Below are 25,810 nucleotides of genomic sequence, written 5' to 3'. Positions count from 1 at the left end.
TCTTACTGACCCAGGGAAGAGCTTTATTAGCCCCCTTTCATATACTACGACTGCTAGTGTTCCTCCCACCCCTAGTGTCAGGTTGAGACCAAGTTTCTAGGCATGCAGGGGGCATTAAGCTTTTATGGGGGCAGGGAAAGTAGTATTCTCTCTGTATCAAATTTGCTGAAGTATTGTGGATTAGCTGCTGTTTGGGGAGGGAGTTGGGGGGGGGAGAGAGGGTCTTCCTCTTGGCACCCTGGAGGCCCAATAAGTAGGGTTATTTGGGTTAATGATCTTGTTTGTTAAAACTATGCTTGGGTCCAGTATGAGGGATTAAAGGTGTTCACAGATCCTGGGAACATGGGACCAAGTATATGGGATGATATTGCCTAAAAGTAGAGGGGTGGGCCTGAAGTCTAGTACAGTATAGCAAGAAACTCTCTCCCCACCCCCCAATTTGGTTTGTAGCAATCCTGCTATGCAGGCAGGGTTGTGGGAGTTTTCAGCAATGGTGTTGAAACTCCTCTTAATTCTTTGGCGGAGGGTGAATCAGGACACCTGCCCCCTCTCCCTCCATCACCTCCTCCAAGACCCGCATTGGATCATTTTTTGCCTGATTGTTCTATTAGAATGGAATTGATAATGTGGCGGCTGATTTAAACCATATTACCATGTTTTTGTCTTTCTTCCTGCTCTGTAAGGGCCAAATCACAGTCCCCAACAATGGCATGGGAATGGGTACCAACTGGTCTAACGTAAACAGTTATTTAGAATGCTTGTCCCTTCATACAATAGTGATGTGTCGTTACAGAGCAGTAAGTGTTTTTCGGGATACATCTGTATACCTTAATTTCCATTCCGAAAGGGTTTTACTGTGATACAGCATAGTCTCAGTCATACAGGAAACACTGCATGCACTCCAACAAAGTCAAATGACGGTTTGATGAACATACTAAAAAAATCTCTCTAAAAACAAAAGAAAAGCATCGCTCCTATATATTTCTGCATCAAATTCAAACTCCTTATCCCCACCTCTTGGTTCTTCATAGCTCTGCTCCTGCCTACTTCTGTCTCATCTCCTACTGCTTACACCCAATGCTTTGTGTCAATTTGACATGTCTTGACATTTCCCTGCTTTCCTTCTTCCACAAACACCTCTGTGCCTTTTCTCATGCTTGGAATGCCCTCCTAGATCCTGTGCACTATTCAGGCTCACTCTCTTCCTAATTCCTCTTCAGGACACTTTATATAGCATATATATAGCTATAATGAAAAAAATACAAATTGAGATTATTTGCCAAATGAAAAGATCTCCAAATTTAAATTTGAGAACATTATTTTCCCAAGGAGTTCCTTTATTTTGTATTTATTTATTGTTGATGTGGTAATTTATTGATGAGTTATTTATGCTGCTTTAGATATTGATTTTATTTGGCCATGTTGTCTTTTTCAAAATGCCTAGTTTTAGGGATACACAAGTATTTTTTCTGTTAGGCACCCAGACACCTTCAAATACAAATGCCATTGAAACAAAATTGTAATGACTGTTTTAATAAAGAGATGTGTGTATTTTCAAATGACTCTCAACAACACTGACGAGGGAAATCATCTTAGTCTTTTTTTAAAAAAATCCAAATTCAAAAGAAGGATTATAAGATTAATTTCTCTCTGACAACCAGTTTAGTATCCTTAGTTACCTAGAGGTCACTGGTTGGAAAAAGAGATAAAGATGCATGGAATACATCTCTAAATTATTCATAATCACCTTAAAGTGCACTCTATCAGCATTGTAATATGTCATTTTATAAAGACACACAAAGGTTCATAAAGAAAAGCACATGAATAAGCAGATGACCAAGAGCATTATTGTTAAAGCTACACCAGAAAGTTTAATATTTCAATACTGTATATGTTTAAATCAACAGCATACATAGGTGATGAAAGCCAGTCTCTGAAAAATTTATTATTCTGTTAGAACAAGTTTACACTTAGAGTGAGTTCTAGAAACTCCATGCCATTAGGAAGTTTTACTAGGTTTACAGTGGAAATAAAAACAGAAATAAAAATAGATGACAAACGAAAAATAGAGTGTACTTTAAATATGATCAGAGTGGGCTTTTTCTCCCTTTATATCTGCATATTTTCCCTTTCCCCACTGCAATCAAACTTTGCTTAATCTTTGTGAAGTCCCGAAATTGCTTGTTCCCCTTTTCCAAATTAAGAGTTTTGACAGGAGAAGCTGAACTGGTTACTATTACAATGATACTTTATTTAAGTTAAAAATTGTTCACCAATATCCTTTTGTTCAATAAAGCCATCAAGTTGTATTAGAGTTGTCATGTTTTCAATGATTTACAACATAAGCTTGGCTCTAAAATTTTTTTTCCTACTAGTGCTTATTATTACTTCAGCTTCTAAATAATTGGGCCCTATTCGGATAATTTGTACTATTGATTATGACACAGTTATTTGCTAATGCAGCTCTATGACAGTGTTTTCTGGATGGTATTCCTCAGAAATATTGTGTCATGTAACAACACTGCAGGATTTGCACAAATGTTTAAATGGCCATGACTTCATATACTTAACCATCACCATATCAAATATTGGAAATTGAACATATTATTGTTTTATTCAGCAAATTCAGACAAGAATATATTAGCTACTCCCAATGTAATTCCATTTAATTCTTTATTAAACTTTTACAACCATGAAAACATATGTGATGTATAGAAAGTTATATCCCAATAATTTTGGTTCTCTGGGGTGACTACCTGTAAGGATCCACACTCTAAGGATGCATGTGGCCATAACTTATGAGCTCAAAGCTTTCTAGTGTTTGTTGGGTTGTATGCTTGACCCAAAGAGTATAAAATGGACAGTGTTTCTAATTGACATAGTTCCTGACACTGAATCAATAATCCATAGTCTTGAAGAACTGGGGGAAATACGCAGGGAATATAGATCCATATAGACAATAGTATTCAGGAACCAATTACTGACAAATTGCCTTTCTTCTTTGGGTATTTCCTGTGTGGGTGCTCATTCTTGTGAAATTAAGTAAGCAGTAACAATCCGTGACTACAGCAGTATTGGGTGCTTCAGAAGAAAAGCAAGAAATATTGTAACTGGCATCTATGGAATAACCTACCCAGAGAGGGTACACACAAAGTACTAACAGATCCTGCTAGCTATAAAGTTCTGAGCCCATATGCCAAGGACTCTCATACCCCAAAAGTGGGCATCCATACAGGGAATGCTGACTAAACAAATGAATAATTAGATTTTACATTGATAAATAATATTTTAAATTACTTAATAATTAGCATTTTGGGGTACAAAGAGATCACTCTGGATTATGAATTTGTCTCTAGCATATTTTCTTTTACCATTGTGAATTGCCAGTGTGCCCCAAATATCCAGGCAGTGAGAGGTACCTCCCCGTGTGGATTATCCCCTTACTGCCATCTCTGCTGCACCATCTGTCGAATCTCCAAACCCCAGAGGGGCTTCTCTGCATGTCCAGTATCTATGGGGGCGGGGGGGCGGGAAGAGGGGAAGATACAGAGACTGGGGAAGTCAGAAAGGAGTAGATGGGCCTGGTTCTGCACAGTTTACTCAAGAAGATAATACAATCCCAATCTGTGTGATCTTTTCCACGTAGCCTTTCCCTAGAGCAACAATGCGAAAACAGTCCTTTGGAGCCAAATAGCTAGTGAGCTGAGGAAGGCAGAGTCAGAGTAGGAGGTTCAATGTCTCTGCACACATGCTCCTGGCTGCCTGCGAATCCCAAGAAGTAGTCAGGTTTGGGGTCAGGCCCTGTAACATTTTTCAGTGGGGTGCTGGGGATGGCTATGAGGAAAATGTGGAAGGATCTACCCAAGGGAATAGTCATAGAGCCCAAGCCTATTCAATCCCTTTCCACTGATTTCACTACAGGAGGGAATGATCTGGGCCAGTGTATTTAAGAAGCTAGGAAGGAGGTTATTAAATAAAGGTATCAAGTGCATTGTCACTCAATTTGCAAGAGACTTCAATTTGCTTTAACAATTTACCTGAGAATAAATGCAATAGAAAAGAACATAACAAAAGTTATTGGTAACTGACAAAATGGCTGAATTTTCTGTATATTTTGCGAACAGCCAGGTACGGGTAGTGGCAGGATGGCTAATGGGAACCAGGATATGGAAGTAGAAATTACCACATCTGAGGTGGAAGTCAAACTTGTTTAATAGGACTAAATCGGGGGACTGGATAATTTCCATCCAACAATATTAAAGGAACTGGTACATGAAATTACAAGTCCAATAGCAAGGATTGTTAATCAATCTGTAAACTCGGGGGTTGTATACTATGACTGAAGAATTGCTAATAGAACTCCTATTTTTACAAAAGGGAAAAAACATGATCCAGGAAACTACAGGCCTGTTAGTTTGACTTCAATTGTATGCAAATTCTTGAAACAAATTTTGAAAGAGGAAGTAGTTAAGGAAATAGAGGTAAATTGTAATTGGGATAAAATACAACATGTTTTTACAAAAGGAAGATCATGCCTGATTTCCTTCTTCGAGCAAATAACTGATTTTGTAGACAAGGAAATGAATAGCTCTCATCTACACAGATTTCAGTAAGGCATTTGATACAGTTCCACATGGGAAATTATTAGTTATATTGGAGAAAATGAGGATTAATATGATAACTGAAAGTCAATAAGGAATTTGTTAAAGGGGAGAATACAACATGTCATACTGAAAGTTAAACTGGCAGGCTGGAGGGAGGTTACAGTGGAGTTCCTCAGGGATCGGTCTTGGGACCAATCTTATTTAACATTTTTATTAATGATGTTGGCACAAAAAGTGGGAGTGTGCTAATAAAATTTGCGGCTGACACAAACTTGGGAGATATTGCCAATATGGACAAGGGGCAGAATATCATACAAGATCTGGATGACCTTGTAAACTGGAGTAATAGAAATGGGATGATATTTAATAGTGCAAGATCATGCATTTAGGGATTAACAACAAGAATTTTTGCTAAGATGGGGATTTATCAGTTGGAAGTGACAGTGGAGGAGAAAGACCTGGGTGTATTGGTTGACCACAGGGTGACTATGAGACACCAATGTGATGCAGCCATGAAAAAGGCTAATGCAGTCCTAGGATGCATCACGCAAGGTGGTGCCGTACAGACAGGGAAGTGTTAGTACCATTATACGAGGCATTGGTGACACCTCATCTGGAATACTATGTGCAGTTCTGGTTTTCCATGTTTAAGAAAGATGAATCCAAACTGGAACAGGTGCAGAGAAGGGCTACTAGGATGATCCGAGGAATGGAAAACCTACCTTATGAGAGGAGACTCAAAGAAACTGGCTTGTTTAGCCTAGCCAAACGAAGGCTGGAGGGAGACACTGTGCCTATAAATACATCAGCGAGATAAATACCAGGAAGGGAGAGGAGTTATTTAAGTTAAGTGCCACTGTGGACACAAGAACAAATGTATATAAACTGGCCATCAGTAAGTTTAGCCCTGAAATTAGATGAAGGTTTCTAACCATCAGAGGAGTGAAATTCTGAAACAGCCTTCCAATGGGAGCAGTGGGGACAAAAAATCTAACCAGTTTCAAGACTGAGCTTGCTAACTTTATGTAGGGGATAGTATGATGAGACGGACTATAGAGAATTCTTTCCCAGGTGTCTGACTGGTGGGTCTTGCCCACATGCTCAGGATCTAACTCACCGCCATACCCGTCTGAGGATGTAGCATAGCCGTGAAATTTTGGGATTTCCAGTCAATGGTCTTTTGGAGTAATATCACCTCCGTGTTAAATTTCACATTTTGGACAATACAGGAAAAGATTTTTACTTGAGGTGCATTCCCATCTTTGTGTGTTTTGACCTTACTCTTCTCTGTATATTACCTGTATCACCCATTCCAAAGTGGATGAATTATTTATTCAACATCAGGAGTAGAACACCGACATGTATTTTTTAATGTCATAAGAGCCTATAGGAAGTGACAGCTTCTTCATAGTCACCTTGTTATCTTTAGACAGATATAAATAAATAAATAAAGTACTAACTGTCACTATATATATAAAAATAGACAAAATCAGGTTGCTAGCTAGTCAATTTCCTGCCATTATTTGTTTGGGTGGGGTAGCAGCAGGCACTGATATGGCAGAGGTGTGGTAGCAGGGGAAATATTAAACCTCATTTACCAAATGCTTGTCTTTCAGAAAAAAAATATTTTAAGTATAAAATATAAAACATCCTAAAACTACTTCAAAATTTAGCATTTCGTATATTAACAGTTGTCTTGCTAAAGTTAAAAAGTATACTTCACTTACATTCATATTCCTGTCCCAGATCTGGATGGAGCCATCTTGACAGCCAGCTGCAATAAGTTTACCATCTCTGCTATACGTGCAAGTTGTAGGAATCACCCGTTTACCTTGAACTGACCGTGGTTTAAACACACCTTTGTGCTTTTTGTCATTGTTAACATCCCATGTCCTCACAGTCCTGTCAAGAGATTTAAAGAAATAATTGCTTTATAAACAGTTAACACATATTAAAGAATTCCCCTAATGATACGAGGCAACCACTTTAGTCAGTATAACTGAACTAAAAAAAACCATGGTATGTAATTTTATTTAGTTAATAACAGTAACTCTAAAATATCCATAAACTATGGTCTGCTGGTCAGGTCAGTAATGTATAAAACCACTTTACAAAAATGGGCCGTATATTTCATTTCCTCACTGTTCAGAGGTGTAAACTCCCATTCCTCCTTAATGAACATATACATTCATTAAAAATTCACCAAATAAGCAGAGGCTGACACAAAATAAAGGGACTGATCTTGTAAGATGCTAAGCACTCTCAACAGAATCCAGTAAGATTCTCCCAGGATAAAGTCCTGAGAGCATAAATGCTTGTACAACTTGTGCACTAATAGGTGATCATGACACTGAGGCCCATTGGTAATAGCTACTCCTGTCTCACACCTCACAAACTCACTACACCTAATACACCATTTTCATGGTATTTATCCATGAAAGGTAGCAGTAGAAAGGAGGTTTCTACTGAAAGCTTATAACTTATAATCATTGTGAGATGCACAAGTAGCATGTAAGGAATAATGTAACTATATTGAAAACTATGTCTTATGGTCTTGAAGTAAAAGTTAGTCACCAAGAAATCATATATCTTGGTGATGACCCATTCAACTGGGCAGGAATTTTCACCCATCCCTGGTCAGCTGGAGATTGTAATGCAAGGTTCAAATGTCTTGCCCTATCCCAAAACAGTCAATGGAAAACTATCAAAGGACAACTGCAAAGAATAATAACCACTTGGAGGTAAAAAGGAACATGATAACAAACAAGGGATTGTCCCGTCTGTGAATAAAGACAAAAGACTGATTCAGTATAACACAGGGGGAAAAAGACACTCTGCATCCACTCACAGAGGAGACATCTTGTTGAGAGGGGGAGTTTCATGAAAGATTGGATCCTGGTTCCTGTGAAACTAGCCAGATCTGTAACAGACTGAACTTTGAGGGGAAAACCTACTTTAATAGCTAGCTTTCGTATCTAATAATTAATGTAGGCCCTAGTTTGCATTTTTATGATTTTGTTTTGTACTGTAACCTCTTGCTTCAATCATTATTCATTTCTAGTGGAACTTCTATTCCTTCTTAAATAAACCTTTTGTTTCATTGTAAGTGGTCATACGTGCTGTGTATTACACAGGAGCAGTGATTTAAGGTAAAACTAGTAAACTGGGGCACACTGTTCCTTTGGGAGCAGAGCACCTGGGATTTCTGAGTAGCGCATGTCAGGGGCTGGATATCACAGGGGAACACTTCACTTGGACACTGGTGTGCACTTCTTGTTAACTTGCAAGGCGAAGACAGGGCTGGCATAACCCACAGGACAGTGCTAGAGTGACTGGCAGGCTGGTGGTGTTAGGGAGCTAACACCCAGGTACCACCGGCAAGACTCCTTCTCGCTGCAGGCAGCATGCAACAAGGTGACGCACAATCCTGAGTACTCCGAGAACTGTCTCAGTGATATGAGATTTTTCTATCATAATTATTCTGATACAACAACAACCAGCAAACTTATTTAAAATGGCAGTCTGGGAGACTGGCTGGCTGCTTATTAATTCAAGCTTTTTTTTATTTACCAAGAAATTTCATAACTATTAATTGTGATACTGTAATTCTGTGGAGCCAAATTCAGAAGTTTTGAGTTACACTGTTAAGGAATTCCTCAATCGTTTTACAATGATGCATTTATGAAAGACCATTCTTTTTCAGAGCTGAGTTTCCCCCACATAATCTGTTTCATAAATATGTGCATTTTTTAAAAGAAAGAAGAATATCGGCCTAGCTCTTCTATGTTTCTTAGATACATATAAACACCCAAAGGACAGAGGACTCTGGGATACAGGTGGATTCTTTAAACTCTCTTAGACACAAATGTTTTCTGTCCTTTTAAAACATTGAGTTCTTTCCAGATAAAAATTCAAATCTCTTCTGGCATCTAATGCATAAAAGTGTTTCAGGATTTGGCAAGGGAGGGGAAATCATTAATTAAAAAAAAGATAGAAATCACTAAGTTCTCAGGGCAAACAATGCCTATGATACAAGAGCACGTAATGTATTGGTTTTCATGGGAAACATAAATGCTACTGAATCAAAGTAGCCATTTCCCCAGAATAGGACACAACACTGAGGCATATAAGCAGGGGTTGTAGAACCAAATTGGGATGTATAGGTACATTACATACATAAATCTAGGTTGGATCCATCTAGCAACTTATATGAATGATTTGGCTCCTGCAATGCCATATCTGCACTGCAAACAACAATGGCTCCTGGAAGACATTTATAACTGGGTGTCATGGGAGAAATTAGTAAAATCAAATAGACGCAATCTCCAACTGCCCATAATGCAGGCCAGCCTAGTTCAATTTTAAGTACACTCCAAATAACATATTCCTGTATAGTGTAAAGTTATTGTTCTATTCAGTGCAAATGGTATCCTGAGAAGCAATGTCAGTAGTTCCAGACATTAAAGTTTCATGCAGATTTTTTCATTTTTTTTAAAGCTGATTATGCTGCACATACAACAGCTATACTAAAAAGTAAACATTTACCATAAAGCACCAAAATAACCTCAAAGGGATATTTGATTATAGAAATAGTAAAATTTCGAAACTTATTTCAACAGGATAAATGTTCACTTTTTACTGTCAACTGCTATATAGCAAAGTGGCACTTTATAAACTGAAGCAGGGTTTTGGAATGTTGAGTCAGGAGGCCCAATACACTTCCTAAAGTGAAATGCAAATTGTTTTGTAACTCAGTGGCAAAAAACAACAATGATGCAGAGTTAAGGTTGCTTGGTGGTATGTCAGCCCCTTGCAGATCATTGAGCTGAGCAACACTCAAACTTCTCTACACCAACATTCCATACAAAGATGGACTACAAGCCGTCAGGAACAGTATCCCCGATAATGTCACGGCAAACCTGGTGGCTGAACTTTGTAACTTTGTCCTCACCCATAACTATTTCACATTTGGGGACAATGTGTACCTTCAAATCAGCGGCACTGCTATGGGTACCCGCATGGCCCCACAGTATGCCAACATTTTTATGGCTGACTTAGAACAATGCTTCTTCAGCTCTCGTCCCCTAACGCCCCTACTCTACTTGTGCTACATTGATGACATCTTCATCATCTGGACCCATGGAAAAGAAGCCCTTGAGGAATTCCATCATGATTTCAACAATTTCCACCCCACCATCAACCTCAGCCTGGACCAGTCCACACAAGAGATCCACTTTCTGGATACTACAGTACTAGTAAACGATGGCCACATAAACACCACCGTATACCGGAAACCTACTGACCGCTATACTTACCTACATGCCTCCAGTTTTCATCCAGACCACACCACTCGATCCATTGTCTACAGCCAAGCTCTATGATACAATCACATTTGCTCCAACCCTTCAGACAGAGACAAACACCTACAAGATCTCTATCAAGCGTTCTTACAACTACAATACCCACCTGCTGAAGTGTAAAAACAGATTGACAGAGCCAGAAGAGTACCCAGAAGTCACCTACTACAGGACAGGCCCAACAAAGAAAGTAACACAACGCCACTAGCCATCACCTTCAGCCCCCAACTAAAACCTCTCCAGCGCATCATCAAGGATCTACAACCTATCCTGAAGGACGATCCATCACTCTCACAGATCTTGGGAGACAGGCCAGGCCTTGCTTACAGACAGCCCCCAAACCTGAAGCAAATACTAACCAGCAACCACACACCACACAACAAAAACACTAACCTAGGAACCTATCCTTGCAACTAAGCCCGATGCCAACTCTGTCCACATATCTATTCAGGGATACCATCATAGGACCTACTCACGTCAGCCACACTATCAGAAGCTTGTTCACCTGCACATCTACCAATGTGATATATGCCATCATGTGCCAGCAATGCCCCTCTGCCATGTACATTGGCCAAACCGGACAGTCTCTACGTAAAAGAATAAATGGACACAAATCAGACGTCAAGAATTATAACATTCAAAAACCAGTTGGAGAACACTTCAATCTCCCTGGCCACTCGATTACAGACCTAAAAGTCGCAATATTACAACAACAAAAACTTCAAAAACAGACTCCAACGAGAGACTGCTGAATTGGAATTAATTTGCAAATTGGACACCATTAAATTAGGCTTGAACAAAGACTGGGAGTGGATGGGCCATTACACAAAATAAAACTATTTCCCCATGCTTTCCCCCCACCCCACCCCTACAGTTCCTCATCTCTCCTTGTCAATTGCTGGAAATGGGCCATTTTCATTACCACTACAAACAGTTTTTTTTCTCTCCTGCTGATAAAAGCTCACCTTAACTGATCACTCTCCTTATAGTGTGTATAGTAACACCCATTGTTTCATGTTCTCTGTGTGTGTGTGTGTGTGTATATATATATATATATATATATATATATATATATCTTCCTACTGTATTTTCCACTACATGCATCCGATGAAGTAGGCTGTAGCCCACGAAAGCTTATGCTCAAATAAATTTGTTAGTCTCTAAGGTGCCACAAGTACTCCTGTTCTTTTTGCGGATACAGACTAACATGGCTGCTACTCTGAAACTCAAACTTCTGAAAACCAGGGACTGCAGAGTTAAGGGTTGCCTATGCAACCTTAATTCTCCCCTCCTCAGTATTCCCCATTAATACACATACCTTTAACTTGCCAACCCTAGAGTTCACCCCTTTTTACAACCTACTCACTCTTATCCACAGGATTCTATCTAACACTGTTAAAGGGAAAAAGGTGCACACTTATACTTAGCCAAGTCCCCAGAAAGAATTCAACATGGGTACAATTTAACAATCACTTCACAACCTCTTACAATTCCCTTACACTTATTCATAGAACACCATCTCAATCTACACTTTCACTTAACTATCATTATAGCTTCAGAATCTTGTCATATCTCACTTCACTGTTGACAATATCCATTCTAACAAAAGCCCTATGCCCTGCTACTGACATAACTTACATAAAACAACCTTGTCTTTGCTTTCACAGATGCTTATATTTTTGAGTCCAGAAGGGACATTTATGATTACCTAGTCTGTCCTCTTGCATAACACAAGTCATAGAATTTCCACCCAGTGATTCCTAAATCAAGCCTCTAACTTCAGGTGAGTGGCAAACCCAGGAATAGAACCCAAATCTTCAGTATCTCAGTCTAGTGCTATACCCACTAAGCCACACTGCCGCCCAAACCAGTTATTCAAACTGTCAAAAATGTTCACCTTATTTTTAGTCTGAATGTGTAACTTCAGCTTCCTGCCACTGGATCTTGTTATGCCTTTGTCTGCTAGATTAAATACACTCCACTATCAGAAAATATCTCCCCCTGAAGAGACCTATAAACTTCTTAACTTTGCCTTGCAAGAGCTTCTTTAGTCTCTCATTTTAAGGCACGGTCTCCAAGATATTCTTATAGCTCTTTTCGGAACCCTTTTCCCAATTTTTCAACCACATTTTTGAAGTGTGAACACCAGAAATGAACACAATATTCCTGTTTCACTAATGCCACATATAGAAGAAATATCAGCTCCTTATCCCTACTCAATACACCTCTGCTTATAGATGCAAGTATCACATTAGCTCTCTGTCACCATCCTACTCTTGTTCAAATGTGATACTTGCATCTATATGAAACTATCGAGGCATTGCCTTGCTATCTACAACAGGGAAAATTCTTGCCCGTATTCTCTTAAACTGATTACTTCCCCTTGCTGAGGAAATACTGCCAGAATCTCAGTGCGGTTTTAGACCATCCCGCAGGACAACCAACATGATCTTTGTTGTCTGCCAAATCCAGGAAAAGTCTCGGTAGCAAAATCAGGACCTGTACATGGCTTTCATCGATTTGACAAAGGCCTTTGACTGTCAGTCACGAAGCCCTGTGGAAGGTGCTGGCCAGATTTGGCTGCCCTCCAAAATTTATTAAGGTCCTAAGACTTCTCCATGATCAGATGACTACCACAGTTCTCTGTAATGGCCTTGAGATGGAACCTTTCATCATCAAAACTGGGGTTAAGCAAGGATGAATTATTGCCCCAACCCTGTTTTCCATCTATTTAGCAGTCATTGGTCCTTGTTAAAGATCACCGCCCCAATGGAGTTGGCATTCAATACAGAATGGATGGGCGTCTCTTTAATCTTTGACGTCTCCGTTTGAAGTCTAAAGTCTTCAGGGCATCCATTACTGATCTTCAGTATGCTGATGATTGTGTCATCCTCGCACACACTGAGAATGACCTTCAGACCATACTGGATTTTCTTGCACAAGCTTACCGAAGCCTAGGACTCTCACTCAATATTCAGAAGACTAAATTGCTGCATCAGCCTGCTTCAGGCCTTGCACATGACCCACCACAAATCATCATCAAGGGTCAGACTTTGGAGACAGCTGAGCACTTTTGCTCCCTCGATAGCCAACTTTCTCAAAATGCAAAAATCAACAGTGAGATCCAGCCCAGGATCCAGTGCACAAGTGCTTCCTTTGGGAAATTGCTCACGGACCGTGACCTATGGCAGGACCTATGGGAGGACACCAAGGCCAGGTCTACACTACCGCGGTAGTTCGACAGCTGGCAATCGAACTTCCGGGTTCGATTTATCGCGTCTGGTCTGGACGCGATAAATCGATCCCGGAAGCGCTCGCCGTCGACTGCGGTACTCCAGCTCGGCGAGAGGAGTACCGCGGAGTCGACGGGGAGCCTGCCTGCCGCGTGTGGACCGCGTCTGAACCGCGGTAAGTTCGAACTAAGGTATGTCGACTTCAGCTACGTTATTCACGTAGCTGAAGTTGCGTACCTTAGTTTGAATTTGGGGGTTAGTGTAGACCAGGCCCAAGATCCAGGTCTATAAGACAATTGTTGTTCCTACACTCCTCTATGAATGTGAAACCTGGGTGACCTATCGACAGCACCTCAAGAATTTGGAGAGGTATCACCAATGATGCCTCCGGAAGATCCTTTGCGTCAGGTGGCAAGATTGCTGCACTAATGCCAGCATTCGCGCTGAAGCCATTGTCACCAGCACTGAAGCAATGATCCTCATGTACCAACTTTGCTGGGCTGGACATTGTGTGCAGATGTCAGACTCTCGCCTCCCAAAACAAGTCCTCTACTCTCAGCTCACCCATGGTCAGAGATCCCGTGATGGTCAGAGAAAACGCTACAAAGACACACTGAAAGCGTATCTTAAGAAAACTGATATGGACATCACAAGCTGGGAAGAGCAAGCCACCGACCGACCCCATTGGCGCCATATCCTCCATCAGGCAGTGGCCCGCTTTGAGAACCGCCTTGCCCTCGAAGCTGAAAAGAGAGAGAGGAGGAAGAAAAACAAAATAACTTTCTCCCAGCAGGCCACTGGTCTGCCACACAGTTGGCTAATAGCCATAATGACCCTCAAGTCTTTTTCAGCATCAGTGCTTTCCATAATACAGTCCCCCTTTTCCTTAAAATGCATGTTTAAAAGAGTCCATCTTACCAAGTGGTACAGATTACCAAGTGGTACTATGTAGAACTGGCTTATTTACCATTCAACCTATGTTTGGTATTTGATATTTTCTTCCAGCTCATCAATAAAAATATTGACTAGAGCTGGGCTGGGAAGAGCTCCATGCAGGACCCTGCAAAAACATCCCCACTGACCCATTTCAAGGACCTTCACATCACATAGTGTTTATCTATGCTTCGACATGCTCCTCTCCCCCCTGCTCTGCCAATGACCATCTCCATACGCAGTCTCCACCCTTCACAGCACATTCATGCTTTCTCCCATGCTGCTGCTTACACTTGGAATGACCTCCCTGAACTTGTTCATAACAGCCCACTTCCCTCACCAAATTCAAATTTCTCAGAGAGAGAGAGAGAGAGAGAGAGAATGAATTTCTCTCATACATACGCCTTCAATGACTAACCATATTACTTATTCTGATCATACACCAAGTATTATTCTCACTTTTGTCTTTCTTCACCACATCCTCTCTTTTCTCCTATTGATCAATACTTGTTTCATATCATGTTACATTTAGACTGTAATCTCTTCTGGGTAGCAACTGTGTCTTTGTTTTGCAAGATGCCTGCACATTTTTGGGAACTTTAAAAAAGGGCAGCAGCAGCAGCTGAGGTTGCATGTAGCCTTGCATAATAAAACCCTATTGTCATTCCCTAACTCACTCTGGGTCCAATTTAATCTTACTCGCATTAAAATCAGTTACAGTTTTTGCCATGGAGTTCAAACAAATCAGGTTCAGGGAGATTCCTTTTGGCCTGAAAATTCTCACACTTCGTTTCAGACCAGGGGAGGTATTTTTTGTAAATTTGAAATGACAGACTACTGTAGTGCTATTTTAATACTGGCTGTGCCACACTAGTTATCTGGAATACTGTACTAAACTATATTAAGCCCTTGCAAAGTTTCCAGAAGTGGCCTCCTTCAACTCGTTAACCATTATTAAGGTGAAGACTATGCACAAACAATAGGGTTACCATATCTATTAAATAAAAAAAGAGGACCCTCCACGGGCCCTGGCCCCGCCCATTTCCCCACCCCCAGCCCCGCCCCAACTCCGCCCCTTCCCCGCCCTAACTCTGCCCCCTCCTCCCTCCCACTCCCAGCCACAGGGAAAGGGCTGCCCGAGCGCTACCGGCTTCATGGTTTGCCGGGCAGCCCCCAGACCCTGCGCCCCTGGCCGGTGCTTGCCCAGCGCAGCTGGAGCCCGGGAGGGGAAGCGCCCAGCCGGGGGCGCAGGGTCTGGGGGCTGCCCGGCAAACCGTGAACCCGGTAGCGCTTGGGCTTCGGGCAGCCCCCTTGCCTCCGGACCCTGCGCCCCCAGCTGGGCACTTCCCCTCCCAGGCTCCGGCGGCGCAGGGTCCGGAGGCATGGGGGCTGCCCGAAGCCGGTAGCGCTCGGGCAGCCCGGCTCTGTTTAAGAGCCGGGCTGCCCGAGCGCTACCGGCTTCGAGCAGCCCCCATGCCCGGCTCTTAAACAGAGCCGAAGAGTCAGGGGAGGAGCAGAGCCGTGGAGGCTCTGCTCCTCCGCTGACTCTTCGGCTCTGTTTAAGAGCTGGGCTGCCCGAGCGCTACCGGCTTCGGGCAGCCCCCGTGCCTCCGGACCCTGCGCCGCCGGAGCCCGGGCGGGGAAGTGCCCAGCCAGCGGCTGGGGTCCGGAGGCAAGGGGGCTGCCTGAAGCCCATAGCGCTCGGGCAGCTCGGCTCTTAAACAGAGCCGAAGAGTCGGGGAGGAGCAGAGCCGCCGCGGCTGGAGGCTCTGCTCCTCCCCTGACTCTTCGGCTCTGTTTAAGAGCCGAGCTGCCCCAGCGCTACCGGCTTCGGGCAGCCCCCGTGCCTCCGGACCCTGCGCCGCCGGAGCCCGGGAGGGGAAGTGCCCGGCCGGCGGCTGGGGTCCGGAGGCAAGGGGGCTGCCTGAAGCCCATAGCACTCGGGCAGCTCGGCTCTTAAACAGAGCCGAAGAGTCAAGGGAGGAGCAGAGCCGCCATTTTCCCGGACATGTTCGGCTTTTTGGCAATTCCCCCCGGACGGGGGTTTGAGTGCCGAAAAGCCGGACATGTCCGGGAAAAAGAGGACGTATGGTAACCCTAACAAACAAGTAATAGCACAGTCTTTTCCAAGCTCCTGTAGAAATAAAGGGAAAAAAGTAACAGCTGGACACCTTTCATTGTTCTGTCAAATGGCAGGGGTCTTTTTAGATAAATGTGTCCATACACAGAACACTTATTTTGAGCACACACTTGCTTTGCAACAAACCTGAGTTAACTGGATTTCAGTAAAAACTACATAATAGTATTTTAAATACTATACCTTATAAGTTCAATATTGTCTTTCCATCACAATTAATTTTTTTATAGTGAAGGATATCAAAATCTACATAAATATGTTTAGCTGCTAAATAATAACTTTCTTTTAAAAGAAAATGTATGTGAAAAACATCATATATACAAGTTTTAAAAATTAACTTTTTTAAATGGCAGATTCCACATCTGCAAAACAGATTTGTTATGTTTTTATAATTGCCAAGAGTGATTCAAAGCAATTTGAGAAGGATAAGAATGGTTTTTTGGAAAAGTAATGAGGATATTTTCATGATTGAGAAGTTGAACTAAACAGCTTATTTAATTATCAAGGTCAATGTTAAGTTTCCTGAATGTTTTTTTCCCTTCTCTTTCATTTGTGTTTTAATACTCCCTCTATATTGTCAAAAACAACAAGAAGTCTGGTGGCACCTTAAAGACTAACAGATTTATTTGGGCATAAGCTTTCGTGGGTAAAAACCTCACTTCTTCAGATGCTTAGAGTGAAAGTTACAGATGCAGGCATTATATACTGACACATGGAGAGCAGGGAGTTACTTCGCAAGTGGAGAACCAGTGTTGACAGGGCCAATTCAATCAGGGTGGATGTAGTCCACTCCCAATAATAGATGAGGAGGTGTCAATTCCAGGAGAGGAAAAGCTGCTTCTGTAATGAGCCAGCCACTCCCAGTCCCTATTCAAGCCCAGATTAATGGTGTTAAATTTGCAAATGAATTTTAGTTCTGCTGTTTCTCTTTGAAGTCTATTTCTGAAGTTTTTTTGTTCAATGATAGTGACTTTTAAATCTGTAATAGAATGACCAGGGAGATTGAAGTGTTCAGGAATGGTAACATACAAAAGCCAGTAAGTGATGTCCGATTTGTGTCCATTTATTCTTTTGCGGAGGGACTGTCCGGTTTGGCCAATGTACATGGCAGAGGGGCATTGCTGGCACATGATGGCATATATAACATTAGTAGATGTGCAGGTGAATGAGCCCTTGATGGTGTGGCTGATGTGGTTGGGTCCTCTGATGGTGTTGCCAGAGTAGATATGGGGACAGAGTAGGCAACGAGGTTTGCTACAGGGATTGGTTCCTGGGTTGGTGTTCCTGTGGTGTGGTGTGTAGTTGCTGGTGAGTATTTGCTTCAGGTTGGGGGGTTGTCTGTAAGCGAGGACTGGCCTGCCTCCCAAGGTCTGTGAGAGTGAGGGATCATTTTCCAGGATTGGTTGTAGATCGTGGATAATGCGCTGGAGAGGTTTTAGCTGGGGGCTGTATGTGATGGCCAGTGGTGTTCTGTTATTGTCCTTGTTGGGCCTGTCCTGTAGTAGGTGATTTCTGGGTACCCTTCTTGCTCTGTCAATCTGTTTCCTCACTTCCCCAGGTGGGTATTGTAGTTTTAAGAATGCTTGTTAAAGATCTTGCAGGTGTTTGTCTCTGTCTGAGGGGTTGGAGCAAATTCGGTTGTATCTTAGGGCTTGGCTGTAGACAATGGATCGTGTGATGTGTCTTGGATGGAAGCTGGAGGCATGTAGGTACGTATAGCGGTCAGTAGGTTTCCGGTATAGGGTGGTGTTTATGTGACCATCACTTATTTGTACTGTAGTGTCCAGGAAGTGGATCTCTTGTGTGGACTGGTCCAGGCTGAGGTTGATGGTGGGGTGGAAATTGTTGAAATTCTTCAAGGGCCTCCTTTCCGTGGGTCCATATGATGAAGATGTCATCAATGTAGCGCAAGTAGAGGAGGGGCACTAGGGAACGAGAGCTGAGGAAGCATTGTTCTAAGTCAGCCATAAAAATGTTGGCACACTGTGGGGCCATGCAGGTACCCATAGCAGTGCCACTGACTTGAAGGTATAAGTTGTCCCCAAATCTGAAGTAGTTGTGGGTGAGGACAAAGTCACAAAGCTCAGCCACCAGGCGTGCTGTGGCTTCATCAGGGATACTGTTCCTGACAGCTTGTAGTCCATCCTTATGTGGAATATTGGTGTAAAGTGCTTCTACATCCATGGTGGCCAGGATGGTGTTTTCAGGAAGAACACCAATGCATTGTAGTTTCCTCAGGAAGTTGGTGGTGTCTCGAAGATAGCTGGGAGTGCTGGTAGCGTAGGGTCTGAGGAGAGAGTCCAAATAGCCAGATAATCCTGCTGTAAGAGTGCCAATGCCTGAGATGATGGGGCGTCCAGGGTTTCCAGTTTTATGGATCTTGGGTAGCAGATAGAATACCCCTGGTCGGGGTTCTGGGGGTGTGTCCATGTAGATTTGTTCCCGTATTGTAGCTGGGAATTTCTTGAGCAGATGGTGTAGTTTCTTTTGGTATTCCTCAGTGGGATCAGAGGATAGTGGCCTGTAGAATGGTCTTGGAGAGTTGCCTGGCAGCCTCCTGTTCATAATCCGACAATTCTGATTCACTAAGCCACCGCCCCTTCCAAGCCTATGTTCTTCTACAAAGCCAAGAAGTGAACTGTCACAAGGCAGCCAGCCCCTGCAAGTGAAGCAGATCCAGGCTCCCTGTGCCAGAACAGGTGCTCCCAGGGAGGGAGGAGACCCAGTGAAAGAGCAATCTGAGAGAGTCAGTGAGAAAAGGGCAGTGAGATCTGTCTCGGAGCCAGGAGAAAGTCTCTTGGGAAAGCTGAAGAGAGCAAAAAGCTCTCTGTAGGCCCTGTGACGGGGGTCCCAGGGAGCCACACTGAGGTTACTCAGTTAGGGTGAACTGCAAAGAATGGGGTAGACAACCCCCAAAGCTGGTGGATCCATATAAAAAAAAATAGAAACATGTTAAAATAGAGAGGTCCCTGCATTACATGCAATGGGACAGCAGGGCTCCGTGACTCTTTACAAAAGTGCAAAATCCATGTCAAGTAAAGGAAGTCCTGGGTGGAACCATACAGTACACAGAGCACACCACTCACACTGCAGTCTTGTTCTGCTGGCAACGTAGGGAGTGCACAGTGTCCCACCGAATTCTTCCTTAATACACTTTAAAGTCACAGAACAGAGATCTCCAATCAGCAACTGGCTATAGCCTTTGAACCCTGTTAGAATTTGTTCTGGACAGTACAACCAATTAAGCTAAGCCTGGTGGTGGATATTCCAATACTTACTATGACCGGAATCCCAGGGGAGCCAGCTAAGGTCACTCAATAAGGGTGAACTGCAGACAATCCCCAAAGCTGGTGGATATTCCAATTCTTAGATTTACCAAACAGCTTCTATTATACCTCACTGGTTACTCAAAAGTCAACAACACAGCTCCCTTAAAGTAACCCAGCCTCAGGCCTCCACCTAGGCACCTAAATCAAATATGATGAGGATTAATGAAAATCTTATTCATCATATAAAAAAGGTTCTACCAATCCCAAAGGATCGGACACATTACCTCCCAGGTTAATGAATATTCCAGACCTTTCCCAAATACACGCTTACAGCTAATTCTTATTAACTAAACTAAAATGTATTAAAAAAGAAAAGAGAGAGTGTGTTGGTTAAAAGATCAGTATACATACAGACATGACTAAAATCTTGAAATTCAGATTCATAGCAGATATGGTGAGCTTTGTAGTTGCAAAGAGTTCTTTTAGAATTTAGTCCACAGGTTATAGTCCAATATCGTACTCAGGGTGTTCCGGCTTAGGACTGGGATCTCAATCTTGCGACTCAAACTTCTTCTGATGAAGTTTAAGCAGATCTGAGATAAAAAAGGATGGGGACCCAAGAGTCTTTTATACAGTTTTCCAGCATTCACTTGACCACACAATCCTGGGTAAACAATAGGCTTTTGATGTAATCTTCTGTTTCCTAAACCTCACCGGTAATTAATTACACAAATTAACATCGGGCAATTTATCCATTAGGCAGTCTATCACAAACTACAAAGAGACATATAGACAATGACATTATTTCACCCAAGATTCATCTAAATGTTAATATTCCCTTTTGATCTCTGAATTAATAGCTATAGTGGCTCCTCCTTAAGAAAGCTGGAGGATCAGAGCCAGAAATCCCGGCGGAGCATGACAGTAGTCGCCAGTGCGTGGGATGCAGTGTTGGCGGTGGCAACCGCAGCCCGAAGAGCCACCTTTATGATGATCTCGCCCTTGTCAGGTAACATCGGGAAGTCCTGTTTGTCCACCAGAAGGAAGGGCTGGAACTCCACTAACCTACAATAGGATAGAAAATTATTTTTTCGCCAAGATGACCTGGTAATTGGTGATACAAAACTAGAAGCTCGTGGAGAACTAAATCTTGCACCCCAAAAGATCCAACTTCTTTGCTGCCCAATCCATAGAAGTGGCCTTGAGATGTTGCTGTTGGGTGCTCTTGGTTGCTGCGTAGACCATGAGTGAGTTGGGAAGGGGATAGGTGAACATGAAGTGCATATCTTTAGAAGGGACAAAGTATCGGCATTCAGCGTGCTTCAGGGTTGGGGCACAGGAAGCCGGGGTGTGCCAGACCACCTGGGCTGGTTGGAGGATGGCCTCGTGGATTGGGAGGGCCCCAGGCGGTTGTAAAATGTCAAGGAACTGGTTTTGCACGTCCTGGATTTCCTCCACTGGGAGGTTGAGAGCCGGTGCACTTGTTGGAGCAAGTCATAGTACTGTCCATCATCCTCCGGAGGGGATAGGGCGAGTGGAATGAGCGCATTGTCCGGGGACGACGAGGCCACAGTGGGTACTGTTGGTGCTGGTGGCACGGAAGCATCCTGTGGTTTGTCATAAACTGAGGCAGTTACGATGCAGGTGGCGGATGGCCAGCAGGGCGGCAGCAGCAGCGCCCCGCAGTCCCGGTAAGGGTCCCAAGGCAGCCAATAGGGCCAGGAGGACAGGTCACTGGGCACCAGTGGCCCCCGGGAGTAGCAGAACCACGCATCAGCAGGAGATCCATACGGGAGTGGGAAGGGCAGCGGGTGCCGAGGATCTGGGCTATATGAGAGTGCCAGAGAGGAGGAATCTGGCTCAGAAAACCCCTCAGACTTAGAGGATGGGTCCGGCAGAAGCAGGGCCATTGGTACAGGTGGTGCCGTTGGTGTGAGACACGGCAGAGCAAGGAGCTGCTCAAGGAGCAGGAGAGGTTCATCTGCCAGAGAGGAAAGCCTCAAGGCATCCAGGGAACCGTGGCGCCAAGGGGAGCCAACGTACACCAGCATCAGCTCTGCCATAGGCAGCAGCGGAGACAGGCGCCCGGCGTTTGGGGAAACAGGCGGGAGAGTCCGGAGGGGCCTGGTGGCGTTGACAGTGCCGGCAGCGAAGGCGGCGCACCAGCAGTTGTGGCTGGAGGTGGTGCTGAGTGCTTATGGTGGTGCCTCGACTTATGTTCCGTGTGGGGCTTCCTGGAAAGCGGAGCAGCTGAGTTGGCACGTGACTTCTCGCCCGACCTGGCATGGCTCAGGGAAGCAACACTGAGCTTAGTGGAGGTTCCCATTGGGGATCTGCCCTTATGCCGATGGCACTGGCGCACGGGAGGGAGAGGGGGGCGCTCACCGGTGGTGACGGGGGCTGCTCCGGCAGTTCCGCCGGTTCTGGGTCTGATTGTACACGTGGGTGAATAGCCTTCTGCACCAGATACTTGTGGAGGAGGAGTTCTCTGGCTTCCCAAGTGCGAGGCGGGAACGAGTGGCAGATGGAGCAGCAGCGATGACGTGGACTTTGCCGAGGCAAAAGAGGCAACCTTGGTCCTCATCACTCAGAGAAGGAGTGTGGGCAAGAAGCACAGTTCTTAAAGCCGGTTTGCTGGGGTATAGTCTCTGGAAGGGTTGGAGGGGTGTAGCGGGCTGGTCGCCCCGCTCCAGCCCTGAAGGGGTTAAAAGCAGCCCTGGAGAAGGCTGCAGCAGGGAAAGGGAGTGAGAACAGCTGGGGGAAGCTGACTATGTAGCTGACCACAGGTGTGGCTGGCTTAATCAGGGCCCAGCTGGCCCTTATAAGAGGGCTGTGGCCAGAAGCTAGAGGAGTCTTACTCTAGCCCTGGAGTGGGAAGGGCTAGCTGCCTGGGAGCTAGGTACCTGGAGCAGTGCTGGGAAAGGGCAAAGGGAGCTGAGGAGCTCCAGCCTGGAAAACCCCCAGGCTGCAGGCCTTGGTGAAGGCCTACAAAGGTACTGGGGCTACAAAGGTACAGCCTGGGAATAGGCAGAGGTAGCTGGTCCTAACCCCTTGCCAACGATGAGTGGCCATTACACTGCAGTCTGCCTCAGTGAGTGGGGGCTAGATGATGACTGGCAGTAGCCACTGAGGCAAGGTGGGTTTAGAGGGTTGGGGGTTCCCTGGGAGAGGAGACCCAGAGTAAGGGGGTACTGCTGGGGCAGAACCCCCAGGAAAAGGGGCACCAGGGTCCAGGAGGGACACAGGGCCAACGGCAGGTGAGACACTGGCCTGCAGAGGGCGCTCTGAGCTGGACAAGAGCTAATTCCCAGACGACCAGCAGGAGGCGCCGCACCGGTGAGTCGTCACATCGCTACAAGGGGTCACCCCACAAGGAGAAGTCGTCCAACAGCAGAACAAACCCTAACTATATACAACTAGAACAAACTAGAAAACTATGTACAGAAGTTAAGAACGGACAAAGAGTTCTAGAAAGCTAAGAGAACTGAGGAACAGAGATTTCAACTCTGGCCTTGTGGCGGTAAGAGGAAACTGGAGCAGCATCAACCCGCACAGCCTCTTAAAGCCTTGGTCACACCATGTGGCCGACACACAACGCATGTGCGGGTAAACAGACAGTGCTGCGAACAGTTCTGGCTCCGGCACATGGTCCGCATGCGCACCCATGTCTGTAATCCATATAGGGACCATGACTCCAAGAAGAACATAGATACTTATTGTGACTCCAAGAAGAACATAGATACTATTGTGATGATAGTCATATAAAAGCCCATGAGGAAATAAATAATTCTGTCTTCAGAGTAGGTTTTGATTATTGTGCTATAAATAAAGCCTTTGGCGCAGGACCCCTGCTTCAATTAGTGCACAGAATGGACAATGTTCACGTAATGAGCATTTTTTTTCTCTTTATTCATAACAGCCTGTGGATTTTGCAGACCTGCTTTTAACCTTTTTGTAACCTTTATTCAGTCTTTTAAATCTTTTATTCATATATAAAAATATGGAGAATTAAGATGTTAAGTAGTTTTCCCCATGTTATTTCCTAATGCCTACATTATCCCAAATTCTGATTTGTTGCCAAGCCTCTGACACCAGAATCACACTTAAGTGCATGAGAGTATAAAATGGATTCAAGCATACATTTTTTTTAAAAGTCATCTGTCACTATTTTTGCCCTTTAGATACAAGCAAGTGTATGAGAGTGATAAAGTCACACAAGATCTGCCATGCATATTCAAAAGAATTAGTGTGATACGTTCATAAAAGGGGGAAAATAGCAGTACACTTGCCCCCCATTTAATCACTTCTGAGCTGAGCAATTGGCCGATCAGATGCATTTAAATACACAGGGAGAGTACTTTTTCATAACTATTTTAAGCATTACAGGCTGTAAAATAAGCACAAAGTGCAAAAAAAGCACAGAGAGAAATACAGCAAATATAACAATGGATGAGAAACATACTACAGAAGAAAATAAGGGAGTTGTAGATATGTAATAACGTCACTAAAAGTTCATAATCAGATCTTCACAGCCTTTCTGACATCCCCAATTATGAATGAGGGAAGGCAGAGAATTTAATAATCCATTACTCACACTTATCTGAGCTAAACAGAACACAACAGACCCTCCTAATTATTTAATAAAAGGACCTTATTTATACAAAGCTCAAAGGCTTTATGGACTGAGAACCATTTGCATGTTTTCCTTGAACAAATCTAATTAGCCTAACAATCCCAAAGGGAGTCAAACTTCAGTGGGGTTGTGAAAATATAGTGCAATAGTCAATACGACATCAAGAGACTGCCTAGAAATAAACTACTAATTAATAAAATACAAATCTCACTGGAGCTGTAGAGACACAAGTCTAATGTTCCACAGAACTCAGAGATAGAAATGACTTACTAGAGTCATTCAATCCATCCCCTTTCCAATGCAGAACTGTTACTAGGTGGAAAGGACATATTTGATCCATATACAGAATTAGACTCCAGACACAGCAATGCACTGGAGACAGGAAGACCCTGGAGCCTGTTGACTTCAAAAGGCTCTGCATGCATACAGCGATCCACCTGTGTATAATACATTGCAGACTGCTGCCATAGATAAAAAATGCTTATATATGGGTGAGGTGAGAACTAACATGAAAAAATGCTACTTTCACATGAGCTCAGAAGTGTTCATATATTCCCTAACTGCTTCATTATTGATATTGTATTTCCATATGGGTCACATGCATTTTTGTTCCATATATGCCCCTCTACAAGGGCCTATCCAAACTTGCTGAAAATTATCCCATGGAATTTTGCACAAATAATTTTAAGCACATTTATTTTACATGGATTTCAAATCCTCAAAATATCCATTTCCATAAAATTCCCTCAATTTTTTGCAGATAACTCACTCAAATGGCTCAAGAATTCATCATTTCCCCTATTCAAAGTTCCACATGAAACTACCATGGCAGCCACTTTTGGCAATTCTGACTTATTGAGAAGAGAAAGAAAAATAGAATATCATATAGAAAACCCATATATTTAAAAAAGTGACCAGCATGCGCACACTCTGCCATCACCTCCACAAGTGGCACAAACATCTGTGCCTGGCCCTGCATATGCTAAATAAGAGATGTGTGAATAGAAAATAGAATTTAGGGAAGTTGAAGTAAGGAAAGTTTGAGGTTGAGAACACAATGCTGGGCATTATGTTGTGGCAGCAAACATGCCAGCCTCTTTCTCAGAAAGATTTAATTTTTACACAGAACATTATTATTTCTTCTGACTTGTACATGCTGAGCCTGCTATGGTCTTCCTAGGGTGGGAAAACAGAGATGCAAGCTACTCGCAATGCCATCGGCTCTGCAGGAGACCTGATATTGTCAGGAAGGAGGTTAGGTTTGGGTGCCTTCTCTCTGTAATTTTGGGTATGTCTACACTTAAAACACTGCAATTAAAAACCCACATCTGGTCCATGCCAGCTGACTCAGGCTTGCGGGGCTTGGGCTAAGGGGCCATTCAATTGTGGTGTAGACCCGCCCACCTCACAGGGTCCTAGAGTCTGGGCTGCACCCAGGGCCGGTGCAACCATTTAGGCAACCTAGGCGGTCGCCTAGGGCGCTAGGATTTGGGGGGCGCCATTTTCTTCGGCAGCGACCGCGGCGGCCGGATCTTCGGCCGCCCCGGTCGCCGCCGGCATTTAGGCGGATGGAGCTGGGGCAGTGGAGCGTGGGGAGGGCTGCACGCAGGGGAACTCCCCGCCCCAGCTCACCCCTGCCCCGCC

At 43.9% G+C, this 25,810-nt stretch overlaps 1 protein-coding gene across 1 annotated transcript in view; it reads right to left on the bottom strand.

Moving 5' to 3' along the window:
- The window catches only part of WDR70 (WD repeat domain 70), a 263,694-nt gene that overhangs the window by 88,467 nt on the left and 149,417 nt on the right, over positions 1 to 25,810 (bottom strand). Inside the window, exon 10 of the mRNA XM_065406340.1 lies at positions 6,332 to 6,506. Coding sequence (XP_065262412.1) covers positions 6,332 to 6,506 — 175 coding nt within the window. The remainder of the gene's footprint in view (positions 1 to 6,331; positions 6,507 to 25,810) is intronic.

Source organism: Emys orbicularis, chromosome 6 (assembly GCF_028017835.1).
Source record: "Emys orbicularis isolate rEmyOrb1 chromosome 6, rEmyOrb1.hap1, whole genome shotgun sequence".
Lineage (NCBI taxonomy): Eukaryota > Metazoa > Chordata > Testudines > Emydidae > Emys > Emys orbicularis.
This window is presented reverse-complemented; position numbering and strand designations above follow the sequence as displayed.